We start from the raw sequence: 26,564 nt of genomic DNA, 5'->3' as shown, positions 1-26,564 counted from the left end.
GGATGAAGAAGAGGCAGATAACATACCTACAGTGGTGGTGGCAGTGGTAGTTGAGGAGGAACTTGGAGAAGAACCCATCATTGTTTTCATTTTATGGAACAAGTCATACTCATCATCGGTAAGTGTTTCCTTTTCTATTGATGTAGTTGACCGGTCCTCCTTTGTATCACTTACCACGGCTTGATTAGCCTTCGTCCAGTCTGGTTTGCCATTAGCTTAGCCTTCGTCCAGTCTGGTTTGCCATTAGCTTTATAACATGTTTCTATAGAGTGGACATATCTTCCACAATAGGTGCACTCCACCCTGTAATATCACGTATCTATAGTGTGGCCATATCTCCCACACTGAGTGTATTCCTTGCCATTTGTTCTGACATAACCATTCCTTCCACCTCCTCCCCTACAATTTCTGCCACGGCCTCGGCCGTGGTCGGATGATGTTCCCCTATGTTCGGAGTACATAGCGGATGATATATCAGTAGTAGAGGAAGAAGTGTCTGAAATACGGAGTAATGTGGCACATACATCATCAAAGGTGGGAACAGCAAAGGCGCTAAGAAGTTGACTGTTAGCAACTTCGAGATATCGTTTAATATTTGCAAGGCAAATGGCAGTGACTAATGTTTCTTTCTGCTTATCTTGGACAAAGACATTCGTGGTGGTAGGTTAAGCTAATTTCCACAATTGAAGAAGGCTTCCAAAGCGGGACAAATATTCATGGATATTTTCTCCTTGTTTAGAGTTCAACATTCTTTGGAGAATATCATATGGCCTATGTAAGTTGTTGTGGCTAGAATAAAGCTTTGAACATGTCTACCAAATTTGTTTAGCGGTATCAAGATAAATAACATTATTGGAGACATGTTCTTCCATGTTGTTGATTAGCCAACTAATCACAAAAGTATCATTTTTTAGCCACTTGTTATAAAAAATATCATCTTCATCAACAAGTGGTCCATGGTTGGTGAGGTGACCAAGTAGGTCCTTTGTTATAAGAAACCTTCTAACTGATATAGACCAGCTCATGAAATTTAATACCCCTCGCAAGGGTATAGTAGTAATTCTGAGTATATTACTTTTGTTACTCATGTTTTCTTCAACCATAATAGGCAAATCAATTTAAACAATTCTCCAACAAATAATAAAAAAAAGTATAATTCTTCAATCAACTCGGCTAATGGAGAGGCTTAGCATAGAAGGTAAGTAATCATATTTCTGAAATTTAATGAATAAATAACCATTCATGATATGCTCAATATCAATCTTCTTTATCAAGGAATCATGTTCCCACAGACTTATAACTTTTTATGTATCAATCTCAGTATAAACTGATCTCAGTCAAAAAAAATTCCAAACCGATAAAACTGCCTTGGTAACTTCTTCTAATCCGATATGCATATATCTTCACAAACTCATAAGATGAAGACAACCATAAAATCATCTCTAAATCATCTTCTAAACTCGGAAACCAGTAGCATGAATTAATAATAAGCATAATAAAGAAACTTATCTCAAGAGCATCAATCTTCCTTCACAAAGAGTCTTCTTTGAGTGGCTTTGATCATGTCTTCTTTGAGTGGCTTTGATCATGTCTTCTTAGAGCATTCATTTTTACGCAGGGATCCTAAATTTGATGCTTTGATACCATATTGAATTCAGGATCCCTTTACTAAGATCTTGAGCAAGGTGAGAGAGGGAGAAAAAGAAAAAAGAAAGCTCTCGGGTAGAGAGAAGTGGATAACTACGTCACTTTGATGATTTAATTCCGTGCACAAGCTCCTCTATTTATAGTAAAGAAAAGTGGTAGAGTCCATATACAATTAAACTTCATTCTCCTAATTACATTCCAACTCTAACTCTTAAAGATAAGCCTATCATAGTAAGATAACTCAACATAATTGGAAGTCTAACATAACTCAAACTCTAACTCTTCTATAAGGACGTGACCATAGGCTGAAGATGTCAGCTCATGTTTTATCTTTGCAGGTCCCACTTGATCTTCCAGTTCATGTGATAAGGATCCAGCTCATGGTATCTTTGTGGGTTTCACTTGATCTTCAAATCTTCCAACTCATTCCAGCTCGTGCTTCTTATCTTCCAACTCATGCTAGCTTGTGTGATGATTCCTCTTGGCTCCTCACGTCCTCATGGTGGATCCCATATTGTAACAGAGCATATAAAAGTCATCAGTCCGTGAGTAGGGGTGACCTTAGCATAATCAATAAAAAAGAAAAAAAATCAGGTGATACAAGGCTCTATCTCTCGTTAGGCCTCGGATTAGATCTCTACTAACAAGTTTGGAATGCTTTTGTAGATAAAGTAACGAATTAATGTAGAATACCTTATTTGGTTTCCACTTTTACATTTTGGTGAGTGGATTTTTTATCTTCTATTTATGTGCAATGGATTTGAAGTGTGGTAGAGTGACTTCAAGAATGATTTGTTTGTTATAACTCTTAAGACAAAACTTCAACCATTCTCTCCCTCAATCTCTCTTTGCCAAATTCGCATCTCATAAGACCATGACGCATAGAAAAGCCAACACTTTTTCTCATATAATCACAACATATAGAAAAGTCAAATCTTCTTCTCATATGATCATGACATGTGTCAAGGTCAAGCCTTCTTCTCATGAGATCGCGACATGTGGTGAAGCCAAGTCTTCTTTACATGAAGTTACAGCATATGGTGAGACTAAGTCTTGTTGACACGGAATCATGATATACGTCGAAACCAAGTTTTCTTCTTATGAGATCATGACATGTGGCAAAACCAAATTCCTCTCTTGGTTATGCAACATGTCAAAATGATACTCTTGTTAGCACCATGTGTCATTTCTTAAGTATGATCTATGTGCCACCTTACAAACCACCAATCTTTAATCGAAAGTGCTTTAACAAATGATCTATGTGTTTGATTTAATATCAATAATAGTACCAACATCTTTTAACTTTAGGTTGATCTTTAGTTGTCTATGTTGGCTAGTGTTAATCCTTTTGTTGACTTCTACAATTGTTGACGGTCAACATCATTGAGTTGACCTACAATAAATTGTAGGTCAACTTCAAATTAATTTGATTCGGATTCAAGCAATTGCTCAAAATCTTTGACTTTGACCAATTGTTGTTGTTGGTGAAGTTATATGTTTAACTTTAACCATTAGTAGACTTCATGATTTTAACCGTTGTTTAGTGCTTATAATTTGGATTATTGATCGTGACTCTAAATTTGATGCCAAATTTTTATGCCTACACTTATCAGGGAATTCCATCTTTGGCCAAGCTGAGAGAGAACCTATCGGGCTTTCATCTCCCCCAAATTGGAACTCATGAAGAATAAGAACAAAAACTTCTACCATATCGAGCTGCATCAACTGCGCATCTAAGCCATCACCAACCACTGCTTCCGCCATCACTCTCTCGCCTGCACATTCCGTCTACGCCCCAACCAGGACGGACGATAAAACCGGAGGAGCAGCCATGTAAAAGGAAATCAGATCAACCCCATCGACCCAGAAGCGGTTACCAGCAATTAATAACAGAATAGTTCTTCACTACGGAACAATTGCAGAATAGAGAGCCCATTAATAAGCAGAAGAAAGTCAATACCCGAACCACCACCCTTGCTGCCTGGCGAAGCCACCTTCATTGCGCTTGTTGGCCTTGCCAGGAAGCAAGGAGTGTACCTGGTGCGCTCTTGACTTCCTCCACACTCCCCCTTACATTTCCTTCTTCTTCTACTACTATTTTCATGATAATACATAAAAGGAAAAAGATGCCTAACCTACAACAGATTCAACTATTTCCTACAGGACTAATCGCGGCACTTCTTTCTGCTGCTGCTGCTTGTAGGCTGTGGATTTCCCACAACATTCATTCCTGTCATTGCTAGCTGGAATGATAAAAACACCCTTGAAGCAAGACTAATTTCTTTCTCGTTCTCTCATTGTGATGACAATTCTTTTTGTCTTGCTTCATTGGTGTTTTAGTCACTTGGGGCTGATTAATGTCGGATGTTGGTTGTTGGGTTGAAAATTGGAGAAGACATGAGGTAATAGTGGATGCAGGAATGGAAGTTTGAAGGGGTAATCCAGCCATTGCCGCTACTTTGCTGTTCAGTGACCGAGCTCTCTGGCCAGCTCGGAAGCACCGCTACCGTTGCTGCTGCCGCTTAGAGCTGCAGTGATTTGGCGAACTGTGTTGCATACGTGGTTGTTCATGGCGTTGACACTGGACAGATTGAGTTTTGCAGATGGAACTGCACTCGCCAGGACCTGGAGGCCAACAGTCAAAAGACATCCAGAGGAGGATCCATTTCCCTCTTCTGAGGTTGTGTTACAGTCGTTGTTTTGCCCTGCGGGGAGGATCACAAAGCCATGAGGAAGCAGCGGAATGTAGGAAGGATCCTCGCCGCTCATCGCAACCTGGACTGCATCAACATCAACAGTTGCATAAACTACTAGACTGCCGGAAAGGTCAGTGCAGCTCTCCTGTAGCATCAGCTCTACATTCTGGGAAGAGTTGCTTGCAGCCTGCGCGCCATAGATTTCACAAATTAAAGCTGTTAAATGATGTACACAACAGGAAGCACAAATGTAAGACTGTAAACATTCTGAATCTTAAAACTCAGCATCGCGTCGCTGAGATCAAATGAAATTGGAAAGAATGAAGGTTTTAATGAACATTTACATTTACGCGAAGAAGCGAGATACTGTTCCCTGGATGAGATCCATTTGCAACATGAGCCACCTCGTGTAGTGAATTCCCATTTGATAGAACGTCCAGCTGCAGACCAAAACCATGAATTAGAATATAAGCTAATGACAGTGGATAAAACTAAACAGATTGAACAAACCAGATCAATTACCTGAGATCTCCTCCGCTCATCCCTCAATAGATCAAACACTTGATTCGGATGATACGGCAGCCAAGTTGTGGAGACTGCGGTAAGAATAACCCCATGGGGTTGGCCGGGTTCTACATTTTTCCTGGTAGTGATTCTCAAGGTCTCATTAGCTGAATCAGAGAGAGCTGTCCATGACTGCCCATCCGACGAGCTGATGTTGACACAAAAAGTCCTGATCATCCTCTGGGCTAGTTTCATCATATTCCTTCTTGCTTCTGGAGAGGGGATAACTGGAAGTTCAACAGTAAAAAATTGAGGTTACGCTGCTGCGAATGCATATCTGGAAGCGTCAACGCGTTAAAAATAAACTGTAAGTACCTCCAAGGTCGGATATGTTTCTGGCCATAAGGCTAGCAAGCCTTTCACACTGGCGTTGCAGGACTGCCAGCCATCGTTGAGCCCCAAATGCCACTCCATTGCTAAGAAAGTGATCAAACACCTGATGAGCAGGTTTATCCTCTACCTCTGCGTGATCCAGCCATGTCACCTGTACACGATCAAAGCCACTGGAATCAGATTAAATTTATATAGCAAAGACCAGAAACCATCGCCATTGTAACAATTGACCTTACCCTTGAATACCCATTGGGCATATCTTGTATCATGCAGCCAGATGGCCGCCTTCGATATCTAGGGAAAGAACTTTGAAGTCCCTCATGGAAGCTATCAACAGGAAAATCAACGATGGCCCAGGTGCCCTCTTCAACATTTTGCTGGCAGTACCGGAGGAAGTAAGCCTCGCGGGTGGGCACCAATGGTGAAAGAACCTGCAACTCTGCATGCATCTGCTCGCGAGTAGAAATTAGTTACAATTCAAAAATAATATAACATACTAAACATCCTCAATCAAATGACATCAAGGTGAGATTGTTACCAGTTGCAGGGAACCATTTCCATGCCCAGAGACACCATGAGTTATGATCTGAATGGTTTTTGCTCTTGAGATAATTGAAGGGAACATCTCCATCCACTTGTTCTGTCAAAACAGCAGATTTTTAGATTGTCAGCGATTTCAGAAAGAAAAAAATCTTTAGATTTGATCAAAATACTTACAGCATCCAAGAAGGCGTCAACCAAGGTAATACTGTTCATTATAACAACTGCACTGTCCCGACTGGCTTCAGTCTTGAAATCCATTTGCTGCTTCAGATTCATGGGCCAATGAAACATCCTCTTGTATTCTTCAACATCAAGCATCTCCTTATTCCCACTCCCACGTCTGACCCAAAGAGCCTCATTCGCCCTACACATCCTCACTAGCTCATCCACAGCCGCCATTGCCAGGTCCAGCGCCAGAGGCTTCTCATGCTCTAAAAGCCCTCCAGAAAAATGAGGATTATCAGACATAGAGGATGTCCGGATAATATCCGTGCAAGTAGGCAGCGGCTCGTGGAAGTTCCTGTTGTAGATATTCATGTCAAGATCCAAAGAGGGTAGAATCATCGGAGGCGCCGGACTGATTACAGACAGCGACCGACTGGTGTAACGCGCTGACATGCAGGAGAGACGATCGAGCTGCACACACATAATTTATACATGACATAAGTTTTACCCAGAAACTACTTTTCTTCCATGGCGAAGCTTCCACAAGGAGCTTCCATGGAAGCCATGTGCATGCACGTAGTGAAGCTAGAACAAACCCAGGCACTTGCACCATTAGCACATTAGCACCATTGTTCTACAAGTACAAAACAAGCAAAAATAGAGATAACGGAAGGAGGTCCAGCTCCTACAAAGGGGTTACTCTTTAGAAATAAATACAGGCGCAGAAAAAGGAGGTTCTATACTGTCCGTCATTTCCAAAAGCTTCTATCAGAGAGGTAAATGTCAACAGCTGGAATCAGCTGTCGCCCCCAAGCCTCTCTTAATTGTCATCGTCTTCGATCCAACTCCCACATGTGGGTAAGCTAGTACACGTGCGAGCTTTGACTGCTCGAAATTGGCTGAAAAGGGTTTTCCCTCTCTACGTAGACAAAGACGCGTAAAGCAATTAAAGCGACCCGCTACCTCTTCTTTCAGGCGAGCGTTCTCGAGGCGGAGGTGCTGCTCGTCGAACGACATCTCGCCAAGCATCGTCGGACCACCGCAGCTGGGGCAGATTAAGTTCCGTATCGCCGTCTGCAGCCGGAAGTTCTCCGTCTTCAAGCTGTCGTTCTCCGCCCTCAGCATCACATTGTCCGCCCGGTCTTGTTGCGCCTTCGGTTACCAAAACCCAGAAAAAAAAAATCAGTTCAAGAGCCAGCTAAGCTCTGAAAATCAATCGATAAGAGGAAGGTTCGGACGGGAAAGACTGCAATCGTCTGCATGGAGTGAAGGACCGTAGGGCAGGCAAATGGTACTAAAATACGCGTGTGCGTAGGATACGCATTTACTGAATGACGTTTTGGGTACTTGCACAAAACGTCAGGCAGAGCAGGAAATCATGGTCCTAAAAAATAGCGCCTGTGCTGCATGAAGGGGAGATATTATGATCGCCAACAAACTCACGCGCATTTTAGCCCAGTGCCCCCCATCTTCAACGTCGGAGAAAAGAGGGGAAGTGGTGCACCACCTTCATCTGGGTCCGGCGATTCTGAAACCAGAACTTCACTTGCCGGGGCTTCAGACCGAGTTCTTGACTCAGTTTAAGCCGCTGCTTGTCGTCTGGATGCGGACATCCTTTAAACAACCTGAACACAAAAATCTCTGCCAGATTAACAACGAGGAATCGATTGAGTTTAACAGAGGGAAACGACATGGAATAACAGCAGAAAGAAAGAGAAGAAGAAAGCTTACGCTTCCATTTCTTGAATCTGCCGCGCTGTGTGCCTGTGATACCGCTTCTTCTTGGTCTGCTGCTCGTTTTCCTGCTCGTCTGCCGACACGCCTTCAGTCTGCCCGCCGCTGCCGGACCGGCTCTCGATTTCCTCTTCTTTCCCTTTGTGTAATCCGACATCTTCTTTGTTCGAAGACAGATAAGTACTGTTACTCAACCGTGACATAGTGATGATTTTTCAAAGTGAAAAGGTTAGATGTAATGAACTCACCGGAGTGATGAAATTGCATGTTGGCCATGAAATTAAGGTTTGAGGGACTTCTGATTGGTGAAGAAAAGAGATGATCGGAGGAGACTATGTTTCCTACTCCCATAGACGACAAAACTTGGCAATCTCCATACATTCTTGCTGCCGCCGGAGAAATTACCATAAGGAGGAGAAGATAAAACAGAACGAGCTTGTACTCTTCTGCTATACTTCACTCGTCCACCAAGCCCAACCTGCCCAAATTTTCCAAAAACTAAAAATAAAGGGAAAAACGAAAAAGAATCAGCAGAAGTCAGTGAATGCAACTCTTACAAGCTGCAGATGGTAACACAAGCGAAACTGAAAAAAGGAAAAAAAAAAACGAAAAAGAATATGCGAATGTTAACTCTCATTAGCCGCAGACAAAAAACGAAACAGAAGTACCCACAGGAGAAGAGCAGAAACTTCGAATTAAGCATGCAATGAAATTTGCTAAAACCTCGCCGTGAATCCAAAACCCAGATCGAAATTGCAACAAGGTAAAACAAAAATCGAAGTGCAAAGAAAAAAAAAAGCACTTCCCTTACCCAGTAAACTGAAAAACCGACGAGAGGAAGGGAGGAGGAAGAAGAGTGAGAGCAGAACTGAGAGAAACTACCCAGGTAAAAGAATCGGGGGAGGGGATTAAATAGGAGCGGCAAGGGAAGAAGAGGTAAGCGAAGGGTGAAAGAGGAATATTGAAAAACCTCAACAGTGGGGTGGATTCGTTTCAGAGATCCGACCGACCTTTGTTATCTCCCCCTCTGTGATTTCTCTGAGTGTAACATCTCCCATCTCCACATCTCTCGCCTCGCCTTTACTCGTACCGGACGGGGGTAAATGAGGACTTTTAACTCCCTACGAGTTAATTCCGTAGTCCGTCGCGAACAGCCACGTGTTCTTCTCTAACTCCCTGGGTGAAGAGAAGTCAACTCGTCCTCTGCTCCCTCGACACCGAGAGGGGCACTAGCATTTCTGATTTTCACTATTACGCAAGAGGGGCATTAGATATTTAGGTGGTCCGCGATGTTACGTGCTAGCTAGCTGGACTATAACCGGTTAGCGATCGTCAGTTTACTGGTTTTACGCTGACTTGACGCCGAGCCCAGCGTCGTCTCTTCTGAAGAAACAGATATTTGTCATTAGAGCAAACTTCAGGGGTGTATTTGTCATTTAACGATACCAGATAAAAGAGCTCGCTTTGATGTCGCAGATATCGCCTCGTACGGTTCAGATCTAACTCTGTGCTGGGCACGGCGATTGATTTCAATCCAGGACCCTCCGATGACGACAAAATTAAAGGAATGTTATATTTTTGTTTTTATTAGCCATATCTCTCTCATAAAAAAATCCAATATTTATTAATTGATCGGGCAATACATATAACTCCTAAAGTGGTAATTTCAATTCTGACCCAAACCATGACTCACTAAATCTAAATCAACCCAGTGAATCAGGATACTAAGTGGTAATTTCCATCAGAGACCAGAGTTTTTATGATGAATTATGATGATCAAGCACTTAGGTTTCAGGATAAAACATTTTTGTGTCATTGCATTGATTTCATTTAAGAGAAAGTGCTACGTGATCATGAAAACACATGAAATGAAATGAATGCAGTCAAGTTGCTGTGTGTTGTATCAATTAGTGTTTAACCCATAGATGAAAAAAATATAAAACTAATAAATGAACTAAGTTTAATGCAAAAAAAGAAAGGAAAACATCTTCACATATTTAAAAAATGATCAGTTGTGTTCCTATGGGTACACAGAAGTCAGAAGAGATTAGGATAGTAATCACTGAGATTTACATTTTTCTAGCAATACTAATGATTGGACACAGGACTAACCCCTGGTTTGAGGTAAAACCAAATAATCAATCAATTCAGTACACAGAGGTAGCAACCTCTGGTCGGACAAACCTGATTTTCAGAACATTAGACCTTACAAGCCATTAATAGATAAGGAACAAGCATTTCCAGTCAATTCTCTTTCACTTTAGCGTTCCTGGATTTTGGGAACATGAACGCAGACAGGATCAACAGAAAGGTTGACGAGTGCCTTCTTTTTAAAAGATGAATCGTTTCATTCGCAACAAATTTTACCCAGCGGGACAGCTATCTGGCAAAGAGAAAACAGAGATGGTCTCTCAGCATCTTTGAACGCGTCATCTACCAATTCAAATCCTGGCCACTTACCTCATTAACATTTCCTGTTTAAATCAGCTTGGACCAGAAACTGCAAGGCTGAGGTTCGACCATTTCAGTACCTCTCCCTGTAGCTGATACCTGTTTGGAGGTCAATAATCTCAGGGGTCTGTGCTGTGCACTGTCAACCGCTGTGAATTATGGGGAGGATCATGAATTTGCATGAGACTGGCATCCCTGGATAACCAGAAACTCAATAAAGGCTTCAGGTTAATGGGTCAAGATTCAAACTCCGATATGACACAAGAATGGAGGCTTTCGAAGGCCTCGAGTTACTTCCGTCATCTACTCCCTCAGACTGCACTATCTCAAACCATAGAAAGCTGGCATATTTGGCATTGCAAGAGTTACTCACGTGCAGTGGGGAATTTAAACAAACATCTTGTCCGTGGACCACTCCGTGAGCTGGCTCAAAGTGTTCATCTTCCACAACAAATGGGACATCAAAGTGTTTGACTAAGATCGACCAAACAGTCTTAAACCCCGGGACCTCGGCTTTGATACCCCTTACTCATGTCGCAGAGTTCCCGCTGAGAGAGTAGGAGAAAACTGGCCAGATGCCCAAGTCCAGGAAGTTCATGAGAAGTGAAAATTTGATTAAAACGCGTTATTCGAAGTACAGGGATAAATGCCACACGCGGGTTGAATAACTGTAACCATGAATCATTCGTGGGGATTGACATTTGACAATTGCTAGCAACGGAAACTACTCCCTTCTGCATCACCCATCCACGACAGTTGAAAATTATCTCTCGTTTAAGGCTCTCTGTAAGGTAGGCCCTGCTGATATCTGGGTCTGCAACCTCTGGGTAGGGCCGGAAGACTGAATTGAGTTTTCTCTTTCTGGGCGACCTAAAGCAGCAACCCCCCTCATCTACCCCTTTATACCACGTTGCAGATGGATCGTAAAGTCGAAACGAATGCAGTTGCATCAAAAGGGACCTGAGTTCAAAATGAATAAATGTGGGGAGACTGAGAAAGTGAAGTGGCTCCGCATGGGGGATGCATTCTCTGCTCGTCATCTACAGTCATGCTCAAGCTGTTGGATGAGATAGGATGGAAATATTAACAGAGCTTAGGGCTTAGGCGTCATTAGTGCACATGAAAAGTTCAAGTGAGACATTTGTTTTATTAAGTGAAGAAAATGGGATAGAAATATAGGAAAATACTTCACTTCACTTAGATTTCTATTTTAATTTAACTATACCAAGATATGTTTTTATTTAGAAAACTTTCATCTTGTAAAAATCTAATTTTTATATTTTATTTTTAAATATTAAAAATTAAAGTTATTTCTTTTATTGAAATCACATCTTAGTTTTTAATTATTTATTTAATTTTATTAATATAAATAATTTATTTTTTATTTAATACATTAACTAAAATTTTATATTTATATTAAGAATATATTTAAGACAATTGTATATTTAGGTCGGACCAATTTATAAAAAAACTAATTTTTGGTATTTAATAATTTTAAATTAATCAAAAGTTTCATTCTTTAGTTCTATTCAGTAAATAAATTATCTATAAAATTAATTTTTAATTATGTTAAAATATATTGTTATATATCTAATTCAAATACTACTTTATAAATTTAAATGATTTCTTAATTAACTTAAATAATAGTTACTTTATCATAAACATATTTTACACTTTTCATAAGGTTACACTAACACACAAAAAAGTACATTTTATTGCACTTTCTATAAGGCACACTCACACAAAAAAATGAGTACATTCTCCAAGGAACACAAATAAATTATATGGGGCCTACCACTATATAAATGTACCTATAAATGGGTCTCACATAATTTTTCAAGCTCATAGTAAGTAGACTACATGTGTACTATGAGCTCATATTTTAACAATTCATACATGTGTATATAAGAAAGATAAAATATAATGTCATTATTGTGAAGATATTATTATTAGTATTATTATGTTTTATTCATAGTAGATGATATTTTATTGACTACCGAGGAATATTTGATGAGACAATGCGTCACATGTGAGGATGCATCAATGTCAAATTGAATTATTAGTGACTATTGAATAGTTGATTTTAAATTTTCATTTTGATCAAAAGTAGTCGAACTTAATGTTATGTTCAGTTCTCACATAGTTGTAACATCACAATGTGACATCATCATAAAAAAATTGTATTTTAATATAGTTTACATTTAATAACACTTAATTCATTCTAACTAGGTATGGATGGCACTATGACAAATCTTCCAAAATAAAAATCAAAATTTGATCATGTTTGTGCACGCAATAGATACTAAACTCTAGAGCTGACCTAAATATGAACCAACCTGAGATCTTAATCAAGGCTCAAGTTAACTAAACCAACCCGAGATATCAATCAATTATGTATTAAGTAAGGAAAATTTATGTTAGCCAAGATCAAATAGGCAACACATATCTTTCTTAATCAATAAGGAGTAATGTTCCAAAGAAACTTTGTGAGTTCAATTTTGAATATCAACTTATCATCTTCAACTAATCACGTTCGCATGGCTTCTTAAAATCATATGCTCATGAAACCAGATAAATGAGCTTAGCTTTGATACCATATTGGATATAGGATCCCATAATCATGAAACAAAAAAAAAAATGATATTAACTTTCAAAGGTTTCTACATCCTCCTATTTTAGCAAGTCGAGGATGAGGAGCATTAATCATGTATAACAACTATATATTTTAGGTTTTCTAAGCTTATTTATCGATTAGGGCATTAATTAACGAATTTTTAACTTTTTAGAGAACTCATTAATAGATCAACCCAATTCAATTGATTGATCATGCTTTAAAGAATTGGCTTTACAAAATTCTGAATTATCAATCATGCAATAGGAGATGATCAATCATGCTTTATAGCATCTTCTTGGTAGCAATTTGTATGATCAATCATGCTAAGTCCATGATCCATCAGGATTTGTAAGTTATAAAAGATTGTATTCTAGATGATCAATCATGTCACGGGTAATAATCAATCATACTATATGGCAGTAAACTATTTTGATATATAAGCATGATATAGGCAGTTATAAGGGATTTACCATTTTAAAATATTTATATACATTTGAAAAACATGATTTGGAAATTGTTTCATGCCGTAAAGCTCCATAACATAAATATACTTAAGAATCAAAGTTTGGTAGGCAGTTATTCTTCTCATCAACAATCTTCAATTGTAGTTTTGCTTCGAGTCTTGACTTGGCAACTTGATTGATCATATTTTTTCTTGAGTTTTTGCCATAAACCTCATAATGTTCGTGATAGAAAGCTTATGTCTAAAATACATTTATTGCATTGTTAGTAGCACACTTTCAAGCTACCCATTTGGTCTAACAACCCTTCTCCAAGTGAAATCCAAACTTCCAAATCTTTAAGCATGTGAGACAAATTACTTGGAGCTTGATGGAACAATGTATGTCAATATATATGAGAGAAGATGAGGGATTTGAGAAATTGTAGCATTTTTCTCTCAAAAAGTGTAAAATAGAATTTTGGAGTATAAAATATTTTTCTAGAGGTTTGATGTGTCAATATAAGCTCAATGGTCAATCTCTAACTCATTTAAGACCTTATTTATAAGGTTTTTAGCCAAACTTGTCATTTTTTGCCTATTACCAAAAAGCTAACAAACATTATGATCAATCAATTATTGTGAAACCACTATATCTTGTTATTCCTTAGGCTTTTTGATTGATCATAACATCGAACAATAGGTTATCATGCCTTTAAGATAAAAATGATTAATCGATCAATCCTACTCAATTGCTCGATCATGCTTTATAGCTTTGGCAGTGCAAAGTTAGTATGATTATAAATGGGCATGATTGATCACTTTTTATGTCCCTTTTTGGCATACTTCTATTCAATCAATCATGTTTTATAGTTCATTATTCCCTAGACTTAGTATGATAAATCAATCTAGTCTAGGTGATTGATCATGCTTTATAGCTCATTCAGGCAAGATATTGTATGATCGATCAAGCCAGTCAAGTTGATTGATCATGTTTTATATTGCTTCCCAAACTATACTTTGAATGATCAATCTTGATAGATAGTATAATCAATCATGCCAATTGCAAGTACCATGAAATGACTTTTAAGTATGATAAAGTTATCCTAAGGTGTTCTAGTAAGTTTTAAACATTAATACGAATTTTGAAATAATTTATGCCCTAAAGATCCATAACATAGATGTGCTTAAACTATTGAAATTTGGTTGGTTATCTACTTACATGGCTAGAGTTATCGAGTTTTTCTATTTGATTTTGACTCTAATCTTCAAGTCTTTTGTCTCTTTTTTGTAAGTTTTTCTTGTCAATAACAATCTTTAATATATTCTTAGTTCGGGTCTAACTTGATAACTTGATTGATCATCCTTTGGTCTTGAGTTTTTGCCATATACCTCATAAAACTTGTGTTGAAAGCATGTGTCTAAAATACATTGATAACACTGTTAGTAGCACATTTTCAAGTTATTTATTTTGTTATCATCAAAACAATGGAGATCAACATGATTGTATAATTTCTCTAACAACAACAAATCCACTTTGACAATAAGATGGTATTGTAAGAGAAAATAGTTTTGAGATAGGTTACGTGATTTTTTTTTTACTCTCCTTATCTAGTTGTTTATATTATCTTATGTTATGAATGCAAGGAACTTGCGAAAACAATAAAGAGATGAACGTTTTCCAATGTATAAATAAATAATTGTTCATTAAATATGAAAAAGTATAATAGGGATTTTAGAGTGCATTGGATTAGAACGTAAACTCTCAAATAGTCTTTATATAGTTTAAAGTACATTGGTCTACCCTACTGTTCACTAAGCTTTGTGAAACAAGAATCATCTTTGGATTACTTTGTTCATTGATTAATAATAATAAAAAATATTAGATTAATAGTGACAAGCACTAAATACATCTCTACATATTGAGAATATCTTCTCATTAGTGAGACCACAAATAATATTAAGTTGAATTAACTTAATATTAACTAAGAGAGAGTGATTTTCATCATTTTGTGATAGAAAATTTATTAACTAAGAGAGAGTGATTTTCTCTCTTATTTTCTTTTCTCTCAAAGATTCTTTGCTTCCAAACAACAGAAAATACTTTTTTCTCCTATTTTTTTTCTTTTCTTTTTTGTGGGTTCCAAATAGGCTCTAATTCACTACCCTTTTTATCTCTTTAAATGGGAAGGAGTTAATAAAATAAAAAAACTAACCGACAAGACAATGATTTCACTTCCATTCCTTATTGGAGCTTATCTTATGCTTTCAACAAGAGGGAAGGAAGATCTCCTCCCTCCCTTTATTTCTTTCAATAAAAATTCATGGGTAAAAGAAAAAAAGAAGGAATGATTCTCTCTCTCTCTCTCTATCTATCTATAAGAGAGAGAGAGAGAGTGTATATGTGTGTGTTTGTAGGTGTTTATGTTATTATGTTTCCTTATCGAAAGGAAGAAGAAGTCGTATTTGTTTTCATTGGGAACCAGGGAATAGATTGGTCCCTATTTTTTGTGGTTTTTACAATATAGGGAGTCTTTTTAAATAAAATTAAAAAAATAGATATGAAATACAATGTCATTTTTTAATATGGTAACAAAAACAATGAACTATCTTTGTTTAAAATTAGAAGAAAACAATAGCATTTTAAAATTTATTAAAATTTTATTTCAAATAAAAGGAACCCACTTCTCTTTAGTGACTCTATTCTTCTCCCTAGGGAAGGGGGAGCTTGCCTCCCTTCTTCTCCTTTATTTATCACATGTCAATGGGAGAAAGAGAGAGACTCTCCTCTCCTATCACCAATGGGAGGGGTGATTGGTCCCTTTTGAAGCAAAAAAACCCTAGGACGCGTAGCTATTCTCCCCAATTGTGTGCCCTATTTAGCTAATTATGCATAACATTATATCAAAGTAGAGGTATTTTGAGCTATTTTTAGTAATTTATATTTATTTAAAAATATATTTTTGGTCGAATCTCCTTGTACAAGGTTATACAACCGAGTTGGTTAGAGGATCGGGCTAATTGGGGGTTAGGATTATTGGACCCCAAATCGGAAGTTAGAATTGTTGGACGCCAAGTCGGGTACCGATTCCAATTTCAAACACCATGATTCTTACACTATTAAGACTTTATATTATGTTTCTTTTCTCTTACTAATAACTTTATGTCCTGAAAACCATTATGAGATTTAACTTATTATATATTACATATTCTATATCATAATAACAATATTTTTATCTATTTTTGGTTATTTATTTATATTTTTGAATTATATTTCTGATTCCCAAAAGCTTGTTCTATGCTATCTTATTATACTTCACTTCCAATAATAATTTACTCAAAGATTAATATTTAGTTATAACTTTAATATTAGTCTAAATCAAAATAAATAATGATCAAATGAATTTAATAAATCTATCTATATGATATTTTTCATGATGAGAATTTAAAAAAAAAAGATAAAGTATGATCCATTTCCACATAATGATATATCCTAAGGATTCCTTTAAAACAAATTGCCATGAGTAGTGGCAATGACACACATAAATGTCTCCATTGGTGAAAGATTTTGTAGTTTTACACTTGTTGTTTTGGTAATGAATTACTTATTCCAAAAGAAAGAAACAAAAAAAATTTCTTTTTGGTTATCTAAAAATTGATATAAAGTTATGAAGGTTTCAAACTATTTTATATAGATAATGTCATTTTATATTTTTGAATTTATACTATTTTAAGCTATGATCAAGCATTTCATTTTATAAATTTTAATTATTTTTTTGTTTAGTCCAATTACTTGTATTACTATTTTTTGTTTTATTTATCCATTTATCAATTAGGTATTAATAAAAATACTTAAAATTTTAAAAATAAAAATAAAAATATAATGAAATACTTCTTATTTATTTTTGTTCCTTTTAATAAATGATACAGGGTAAATTGGTACTTACCAAAGTTCACAAAAGGGTAAAAAAAAATATTTTGTACCAAAAGCAGTAAAAGGGGTAAATAGGTAAAATTGATATTTGTATATGTGAGAATTCAATTTCGTAGTTGGCATGTCCATACTTACTATCTGGTACTTCAAAAAGTGGACAAAAAAGAAAATGAAGGAAAAAGAAAGAGAAAGAGAAAATAAAATAAAAGAGGTTTATTTTCTCTTGTTTAGATGCTCATTAAAATTGAGAGAGAAATATAGTTTCTCTTAATTGGATACACATGAAAAATGAAAAAAAAATAGTAATATTTTAAATTTTTTATGATTAAATTTTTTTTCTCAATTTTCTATTTATTTTATTTTCTCCTTAAATTCCATCATTTTTGTGAGAGAAAACTTTATTAACTTCTCTTTTATTTTTTTTCTTCTCAATGATTCTCTGGTCCCTAGTAAAAATTAACTATCTCCCATTTTTTCTTTTTCTTTTTCTTTTTTCGGTTCCAAACAAGCCTTTAGTGCGAAGTGGGTAAATCATTTGAACTAGAAATGGAAGTCTTACTAATGTTTCATAAAAAAACCTACATATCTCATAAAAAATCGACAAACTTGACAAGTCACCTTTGCGCATGGTAAAATCAAATTGTTTTTTATATTCTTTTTATATTTTACTATATATGTGATAAATTAAATAAGTCACTCACCAAAAGTGTTGTGTGGCCTTTATATTCTATTAAATTATTAAATTTTTAATTGAGGTTAGAAATTAGGAATATTTTTTGAACCATTAAAATTTTGATAAGATTGTAGACTTATTTCTTAGAAATGTGTTAGTTTTATTATTTGATGCAACAAGAAGGATCTATAGACTCCCTCTCTCTCTCTCTCCGGTTCTCAGAGATGCCGCGAGGCTCGCGTTCCAGCCACGAGCACCCCGCTCTTATTGAAATTATCGATGTTGTTTTATGATTTTTTTTTTTTTCTGATATCCAAGGAAGAAGAGCAGTCGATTTTCAGTAACAGTCTCTGACGATCTAAGAGTGATACTCCAAGAAGCGTTTCTTCTCCACTTCTGTGTTCAACAAATGGCTACCTTACATCTCTCTCCACTACCTTCTCTCCTCCTCCGAAGCCCTAAAACCCTCCGTCTACTTTCAGCTCCAAGTTCCTTGCTCTCCTTCGCTTCCATTACCTCAAATTTCAAAACTCGATTGCCTACTCTCAAAATAAAAAACGCTGTCTCCGACGATGCTCCCTCGAAAGATCCAACTATCGGCGGCAACGTTTCCGGAAATGAGTCTGAAGACACAGTCGACGAGAATTCTGCGGCTTTTATCCGAATCACAGACGAATGGGGGGAAGAAACGGAGATTGGCGAAGAAATCGAAAATTCCAGTCCGAAGCTTGCGGCGGCGGATCCACCCAAGGATGAAGACGAATGGGGAGAAGAGAAGGGAAGTGGGGATTATTTGTCGGGGAACGGGAATGCTGGAATGCACCAACAGGCGGAAGGGTCGGGCGATAAGAATGGGGACTTGAAGCGCTGTCTCGTGGATTCGTTTTACGGGACGGAGTTGGGTTTGCGGGCGTCAAATGAAACGCGGGCTGAGATTGTGGAACTCATTAATCAGTTGGAGGCTGTCAATCCCACACCTGCGCCCACTCAGGCTGCTGGGCTTCTTGGTGGAACTTGGATTCTTGTGTAAGTATCTTTTTTGTGTGGAGAGCTTCCTTTTCAAGTGATCAAATCTGTGTTTTTTTGCTTGTGCCGTTATGTTGGTTCGCATAATTAATTCTCAGAATGCAAAAGACGCTATCTTTCTGAACATTCAACTTGTTTAAGTGTACTGGTCGTTTGTCTGATCACCTTAACAAACTCAATGGCTTTATGTAGTGAACCTCAACCAAATGATTGTAGTATTTCATGTTATCTGGAAAACTGACATGTTGGGAATTATTGGAATCTATATTTGATAGCAGGAAAGTTTCGTGTTGGATTCTGTTGTACGGCCAGAAACTACTAGTGCTGGGTCCTAACGTATTCCAATTCTTCTCTGTTGAGTTTGCTTAAACTTCTTCCTTGTAAACTTTGCTCCCTTTTTCATTTTAAGTGACAGATGTTGTTGTCTTCACTTATGAAATATGCATCTAACGCCTGGAGACATCTGGATAAATAAATTTTGGAAGAGAAAAATAGAAATATATGATGTGAGGCTTTTTTAGAGAATCGAGGATACTGCAGAAACAAAGAACTAAGACTAATAATTTTGGATAAGGCAAATTATTTCATCATTGATTTCTCCCTGTTTTTTTTCTACTCCAGTGCTTCTGAGATTCACTAGCACCTTGGAGGCTTCATGGAGACTGCTAAAATTAGTTCGAACAGTGGCCTCCAAGTGAGTCTGCCATTAGAATCTAATAACACCGGACATGAGGCAAAAAAAATTCCTGTGAGTGAAAGTGTTATTCGATTTCCCTCAATCTGTATGTCAAGAGTCGGACATCCATGATCCATAACCATTATATTTTGTGTGCAACCTCTGTTTTTAGGAATTGAATCATTTAAAATTCAAGTCCTATCAAGGTCTTCTCTGCATTTGACTGTGATTAGCATTTTCGATTATCATTAATGTGGAGGAGATAGCTGTGTTATATAATTCTCTTTGGAAGGTACTTTGGAGCAGAGATTCCCTTTGACTTTGACTTTAGGGAATATCTGCCATGACTGGAAACAAACAGGCGTTTTTGGTGTAATGGAGGTACTGAAATCACTTTCTAGTGGCTATAGCACATGTAACTCTGCAGTTGCTAGAGATTCCTATTGATTTTATAACATACTCTGATTCTCTAATGCTGTGAAGATCTTAAAACCTACATGTAGATCCTGTTATGTACATTTGCAAACCTGTTACTCATTCCAAATTTTATAAAGCTGGTTATCTTGTGCCTCTTCACCTTTCAGATCAGGTGATACTTGAAGTTGAGTGCTAGCAAGTTAGTCATGCCTTTTCCATTGTTACATTTTTAGGAAGAAATCTTTAAAGACAATGGTGAAATATTTCATTGGGAATAAATGCTTTTAGTTGCCCAACATAACTTCTGCCATTGCTTCAAATATTAAGTTGAGCACCTGAAGTAGTTGCTCTGGTGGAGAGTAGGTGTCACCCACTGACAGATTACCTGCAAAACAAGGTTATATCCTGTCCGTACTGATCTTCTGAATGAAAAGTAGCTCAATGAAGGAGGTTAAGTTAAGTTAGTTTAAAGAATGGTCTTCCCACATCACCACAGCAGCTCAACCATATCAACTTCAAGTTTTTGGTTCTGATTTCCAGAATTTTTGTCTTGAGAAGAAGTTCCGATATGGTTAAGAGTCCAGCTCATGTAGAGGAGGTCTTGTCTTGGGAAGATTGCATTCTTTACAGTTAGAATTTTATCAACTGATAGTTATCCCAAAAAATGTGTCAAGTGATTCAGTTATTCAGACCTCCATGGGTCAAATTTTGTCTTTCATTCCCAGTAGCTTTCTTAATGGAGAAGTGGTTTTAAACAACCTAGAAGTGGTGTTAAACAACCTGCCTTGCCTTTCCTTCCTTTTAACAAATAGAAAGTAATGAGATATCGATGGGATTATCAATACGCCCATAAATCTTCTGTCCTCAGGGAGCCCGCTTCAACTTTTCCATGTCAAGTTGAAGGAAAATTTAGAAGTTGGGGGGGGGGGGGGGGGGGGAGGATTTTCCAGTTAATTTGATTTCTTCGATAGTTCGGATTTGAGGCAACAAAAGGGTTCCTTGATGAAATGAACATGTTTACCGTCCACAACAATAGTAATACCATTAGTCATTCAGTTATTTACAAATGATGGTAATTCTTGTCAATGTTTACAGCTAGATAATTTCTTCTCATTTTCTAACTCTATATTTAAATTATCTAAAGAGCTAACATTGTTGTTGTAGTTTGTTCTAAGCTATCATCTTGAAATATATCAGGTACACTGCATTCTCTGAGCTGTTGCCGCTGTTATCTGCTGGGACATTGCCATTGGTAAAACTTCAAAAGATCACTCAGGAGATTGACACATCAAGCTCCACCATAAAGAACTCTACTACTTTTACCAGCCCTTTTGCCACTATCTCCTTCAGCGCATCTGCTTCCTTTGAAGTTCGAAGCCCTTCAAGAGTACAGGTAGTTCTCATTCTCATGAAAGCAGGTTTCCTTGATCACTTAGCCATATGGACTTACTGTCGTATTTTCATTAAATAGTTGAGGTTATTATTTGCACCAAATAACTTGGTCAAATGGACACAGGTCCAATTCAAGGAAGGAATTTTTCAGCCTCCAGAGATATCATCAAGTCTTGAACTACCAGAAAGTGTTGATATTTTTGGTCAGAAAATTGAGTTATCGGTTGTGAAGAGTTTGCTCGACCCTTTTCAGGGAGTTGTCGCAAACATCTCCCGTTCAATTTCCGGGCAGCCACCTCTTAGGGTTCCAATTCCCGGTGAAAGGAACCAGTCATGGCTCATTACTACTTACCTAGACGAAGATCTTCGGATCTCTAGGGGAGATGGGGGGTTGTTTGTGCTTGTCAAGGAAGGGAGCCTTCTAGCAGATCAACAGAACTTTTGAATATTGAAAATCCTCAACTCACTGTATCTTTATATCTTTATCATAAAACTGTTTGAACCACCTTCATTCTTACATGTATAGAGTCTTTGGAAGTGCATATTACTAGGACCCTGGTATCTTATATCCTTTCTGAACCAGAGCCAGGGAGCTGTAATTGGTCTTTCCGACTGAGAGCACGTTAAAATTCAATACTGAGTTCTGAAAAGAGTAATAGAAACACCCAACTAAGAAAGCAACAGTCAGCCTTGTAATCGCTCCTTTATTTCCTGTTTTCTCAATCCAACTCCTAAAGCAGAACCCTAAAGCCTAATAAGAACATATCATGGCTCGATAATAATTTATGTTTAAACAATTGTTAAGAACCAGTTTTATACTAGACTTGTTGTAAACTCAATTTGAATCAGCTTCAATCGGTTAAAAACAGCTTGACTCAAGTTAAGACTCAGACATGAGCAAGTCTAATTCGGTGTTTACACTTCTTTTTGTCTAAAGATGACTTCGACGGCAGAGATGGAACGAAAATGTGTAAATGTACAGGAATGAGTAAAGACAAATAGTCTTCAGTGCCAGATAGTCCCACATAGAGCGATGCAAGGAAGTCTCAACCTCTTACTTATTTATATTAAGCAAAATCAACGAGAAGTTTTTCACGGAGTTGCGTGGTGAACACAGAGCGAACTATTCTTTCGCCTTTTACTAAAGAATACCGTGTGTTCGCCACAAATAAGCAGCATACGCTTATTTTTGGAGAGGGTTTTTTCCTGACGGGAGATGCCCTTTAACATTTCTAGTACAAGGTTTGAACTATTTCGAGAGAAGAGAAACACAGATTCGAGAGGCAAATCAAGAGAGTTGAGTCTTGACTCAATTCGATGATTATCGTGAACTGATATTTTCTGACCCTCCCTCTCAGAGTTGCAGATCTAGCCACGAGAAATCTTCATTTGGAGAGAGGACAGGAGGTAATTAGTATTTATGTATTTGCCTGTGATTAGTTGATTCATTACAAATTTTAGCTATTTGTCACTCATCTCCCCTTAGCAGTCGTTTCAAATTTAAATTTGCTGCTGATCTGCATTTAGGTATTCCTTGTTTTTTTCCCCATGAAACAAAGACCCACTAGGGGCTTTCAGAGTATTAGCATTGTGTCGTTACTTTTTTGAAGGCGTGGCATGGTTGGTGAGTAGCTCGAGCTCAACTCGGTTCTAGCTCGTTCGGTTTGAGTTATCTTGATCTCGAATTGAATTCAATATCAGACTTGGGCTCGTTTAAGTAAACGAGCTGAGCTCGAGCGAACCATGGTTCGGTTCAGAAGTTCGCGAGTTGGCTCGTTACTTTACGAGGCTTTGGAGTTCTGAGTTTGGCATTCGGCAACCTTCAGGTTTCAGGGAATTAGTGAACCGAGGATTCGGGACTCGGGAAAATCAAAAGAAAATTGGGTGTTGGCGATGAGAAGTTCCTTCTGCCATGATTCTTCGATCTTCGTCGCTCAATCAATTTATGTAACCAAGCGTTGTCGACGGAAGTGACATAATAGAGTTAAGCTAATATGCCCCCTCTGCCCTTTCTTTCTCTCGGCTTTTGTTCTATGATTGATTGCCAGCCTGTTTTTTAGTTTTAATGGTGGTTTTAGAGTTCTCTTTGTACATTAATTTGGTGTAAATACTGCTAATAACATATTTTTAAAATTACATAATATGTCATATGTAATTGATTAACGTTGAGAGGAAATGAACTTTTGGGCATGTTTATGAGTTTATTTTCCTCCTGTTTCTGTAAGATTGACCCTGGAACGAGAAACATTTCTCGCAGTGGAGTGTGTTTCATCTGCATGGCCATGAAAATATGAAATCATACTTATAAATTGCATATTAGAACCAAGTAAAATATAAATGGCCTCAATAAAAGGGTGCACATCTTTGTTTTCGAAGATGAGTTGGTGTGACGGTGTCTATCAGGAAGGGAGAAGATGCAAGAAAACAGAAAGAAAAAAAATGAGATCTCTATTCTTCCTCGCTCCCTTGTACACCGCCTCTCCGCATTGGAAGTGTTTTTGTTTTATTTATCAATTTTTTTAATCAAACGAGTCTATATGATTAGTAATACTCTATATGATTGTTATTATTTTTAATAAATTTATTGTTTATATAGTCATTTCTTAATTAGGCTTTTAGATATTAACTAGTTGTCAATGAGTATTTTCTATAAGTAAAACCATGTCATTCCTAAAATTACTTGTTAATATGCAACTTAAACCGCATCTTTGGAATGGTAAACCGTTTTTGTGCCTTTAACGCGGTGCTTTGAGTTGATTTGAGAGCCACTTAGAACTTACTTAGTAGTGCATTAAATCCGAGTTCAAAATGTTTGGCATTATTTTATGTAAATTAATGTTATGTAAGGAGAATGGGTATGTATATCTACCGTATTAAAAGCTCTCACCCGAGGAAGAATTTCTCTCTTTTCTGAGCTTTAACCAAGACTCAAACCAAACCTCGAGGAGAGAGTCGTGAAAAAGCTTCTCTGAGAGGCATGGTTCAAAAGCCCTCTTTTCTTTCTTGGTCGGACCAACCTCTTAAGAATGCCCTAGTCCTATGAATCCCATTATGAACCCCTTACATAATAGAAATTGTTTCTATCTCCTCTCTCATCTATGTCTACATTTATTTGTTAAATTTATCTTTGTTGTTTGGATGACTTTTTTAGTTTTTAATTTGTAATTTTTTTAGTAGAGGTAAGAATGTCAGTACCTCCTACTCAATTGACATCAGTAATTAATACTAGTTTTAATATTGTCATAGATAATTACTCAACTTCACTAGAGTCCTTAGACCTACTAGTGTAACAAAAGTGAGCCTAGATGAAGGTGATTCTACCCAAAATGAGGAAAAAGGTGACTATATCCAGAGTTCAAAAAGACAAAAAAAATCTCATGTGTAGTTGAATTCAAAGAAGTTTCTCTTATAGATAGTACAGAAAAGGCTAAATGTGTTCATTGTAAAACCAATTTGAGTATTATTAGTAGTAGAGTGACCACACATATGAGTCGACATTTGAAACGTTGTCTTAGTATAAAAGTAGCAATGAGAAAAAAAAAGCATAAACTTTCAACAAGCGGGCGGGGTCTAATGTTGACCAGAGTCCATCTGGCCTTCCTTTTAAGGATTTTGGAGGCAAATATGATCAAGCAATAATGACAATACTTATTGTTCATTGGATTCTTATGCATGAGGATCCATTCATGATGGTAGAAGAGGAGGGGTTTAATTTTTTAATGAAAATGACAAATGTGAATTATGAAAAAATATCCGTAAGACCATTAATAAGGAGTGTATGTATACGAGGCAGAGAAAAAAAAGTTAAATTTTTTTATTAAAAGAGATTAACAAGATTAGTTTTACCATGGATCTTTACAAGTCCCAAAATCAAAATATTGAATATATGGTTATTATTGGACATTTTATTGATAGTAATTGAAAGCTATAAAAACGAGTTTTTAGTTTTTTGCATGTTCATCCTCATCCTGGTGTTGACATAGCATATGCTATTTACAAGTGTTTGAAAATTTGAGAAAAAATAAAATATTTCATATCTCATTTAATAATGCTGCATATAATGATGTTTGCCTGAGAATTTTGAAAGATGAATTTTCAAAAAATAAGAAATTGATTTGTGGTAGGAAGTTATCTCATGTGCGTTGTTGTGCTCATATTTTGAACTTATTAATCCAAGATGCTGTTCAAATTAAGGATATCATTGAGAATGTGCATAAGAGTGTCAAATTCATAAATCTACATGAGGCTAGACTTTGAATTTTTCTAAAATTGTGCAGCAACTACAACTAGGTAAAAAAAGGTTGGTTATTGATTGTCCAACTCGTTTGAACTCCACTTATGACATATTGTCTTTTGCATTAAAATTCAAAAATGCATACCCTAGATTTCAAGATAGATAACTAACTTATGATTGTTTACTAAGTCTTGACGAATGGAAAAATGTTGAAAAATGTAGTCACTAATATAATTTATCAGAGTGACTACGATACTTTTATTTTGTACCTTATTGAAGTATAGAGGGTAAAAGAAGTTTTGAATTTTTATTCTATAAATAAAATATTTTCATTAGGACAATGGTTAGTAGAATGAAAGAGAAATTTGAGAAGTACGGGGTAAATGCAATTTGTTAATAGTTGTTGCTTCTGTTTTGGATCCAATGGTCAAATTAAGATTGATAGAAATGTGTTTTTTGTCGATATATTCTAAGGAGGAAACTACAATGAATATAAATTTAGTTTGATGGACCTTATGTGAGATTTATGATGAATATGTATCCATATATAATGTGGAGATTAGTAATGAAGGGATTGCTTCAAGTATTAGCTCTACGAATGTTTCCACATGTCAAAGTCAGATTCTTCATCAAGTCCAAGTTGGTCAAAGTTAATGATTTATGTGAAACAAGTGGAAATAGTGAATTCACTAAAGTCAGAATTGGAAAATTATCTTAAAGAAAGTGTGTGTATTTGTGAGGCAACTTCACAATAAGATTTTGATGTTTTAGAATGGTAGAAATTGAATAATTTAAAATTTTAGGTATTATCTAAGATGACAATAAACATCCTTATAATTCCCATATCTACAGTAGCTCCAGAGTCTACCTGTAGTGTTGGTGGTAGAGTAATAAACCCATATCGTTCTTTCTTGGCACTAAATATAGTTCGAGCTTTGATTGGGTTAGGGCTCTTCACTGTGTAAAGAAAAATCAAAAGGTGAACTACTTTTAAATAATTATTTATTATGATGTTTTTGAGTAAAT

General features: G+C 36.7%; 2 protein-coding genes and 1 non-coding gene across 3 annotated transcripts; 2 read left to right on the top strand and 1 right to left on the bottom strand.

Annotated features, from left to right (window-relative positions):
- Positions 1–3,488: 3,488 nt before the first annotated feature.
- Positions 3,489–8,545, bottom strand: LOC137948259 (homeobox-leucine zipper protein ROC3-like). Its single transcript, XM_068794275.1, has 12 exons — positions 8,494–8,545; positions 7,931–8,180; positions 7,680–7,839; positions 7,456–7,573; positions 6,912–7,100; positions 5,958–6,419; positions 5,779–5,880; positions 5,477–5,689; positions 5,223–5,391; positions 4,866–5,134; positions 4,688–4,783; positions 3,489–4,530 (listed from the first exon to the last, which is right to left on the bottom strand). Exons 2-12 carry the CDS (start codon positions 8,088–8,090, stop codon positions 4,114–4,116), a joined length of 2,355 nt encoding a protein of 784 aa, XP_068650376.1. The 5' UTR covers positions 8,091–8,180; positions 8,494–8,545; the 3' UTR covers positions 3,489–4,113.
- Positions 8,546–18,010: 9,465 nt separating this feature from the next.
- Positions 18,011–21,918, top strand: LOC137948276 (plastoglobulin-1, chloroplastic). Its single transcript, XM_068794302.1, has 3 exons — positions 18,011–18,819; positions 21,110–21,305; positions 21,429–21,918. Exons 1-3 carry the CDS (start codon positions 18,203–18,205, stop codon positions 21,747–21,749), a joined length of 1,134 nt encoding a protein of 377 aa, XP_068650403.1. The 5' UTR covers positions 18,011–18,202; the 3' UTR covers positions 21,750–21,918.
- Positions 21,919–22,402: 484 nt separating this feature from the next.
- Positions 22,403–22,522, top strand: LOC137949139 (U5 spliceosomal RNA). Its single transcript, XR_011111711.1, has one exon. It is a non-coding gene; the product is annotated as a U5 spliceosomal RNA (small nuclear RNA).
- The last annotated feature ends 4,042 nt before the right edge of the window (positions 22,523–26,564 follow it).

This window comes from Aristolochia californica, unplaced genomic scaffold, assembly GCF_029961685.1.
Source record: "Aristolochia californica isolate CCGP_79_NKW_82.1479 unplaced genomic scaffold, dmAriCali1.0.hap1 SCAF_13, whole genome shotgun sequence".
Taxonomy (NCBI): Eukaryota; Viridiplantae; Streptophyta; class Magnoliopsida; order Piperales; family Aristolochiaceae; genus Aristolochia; species Aristolochia californica.
The sequence above is the reverse complement of the archived record's forward strand: the minus strand, read 5'-3'. Positions and strand labels throughout refer to the sequence as shown.

What these genes read in the sequence shown, in the direction of transcription:
- LOC137948259 (XM_068794275.1), bottom strand. Translation starts at nt 8,090, where the DNA reads ATGGTAATTTCTCCGGCGGCAGCAAGAATGTATGGAGATTGCCAAGTT. An exon ending in GAAATGGTTCCCTGCAACTG is followed by an intron (nt 5,690 to 5,778) that starts GTAACAATCTCA and finishes ACTCGCGAGCAG; the next exon opens with ATGCATGCAGAGTTGCAGGT. An exon ending in ATGAGCGGAGGAGATCTCAG is followed by an intron (nt 4,784 to 4,865) that starts GTAATTGATCTG and finishes TTTGGTCTGCAG; the next exon opens with CTGGACGTTCTATCAAATGG.
- LOC137948276 (XM_068794302.1), top strand. Translation starts at nt 18,203, where the DNA reads ATGGCTACCTTACATCTCTCTCCACTACCTTCTCTCCTCCTCCGAAGC. An exon ending in GGTGGAACTTGGATTCTTGT is followed by an intron (nt 18,820 to 21,109) that starts GTAAGTATCTTT and finishes GAAATATATCAG; the next exon opens with GTACACTGCATTCTCTGAGC. An exon ending in GAAGCCCTTCAAGAGTACAG is followed by an intron (nt 21,306 to 21,428) that starts GTAGTTCTCATT and finishes AAATGGACACAG; the next exon opens with GTCCAATTCAAGGAAGGAAT.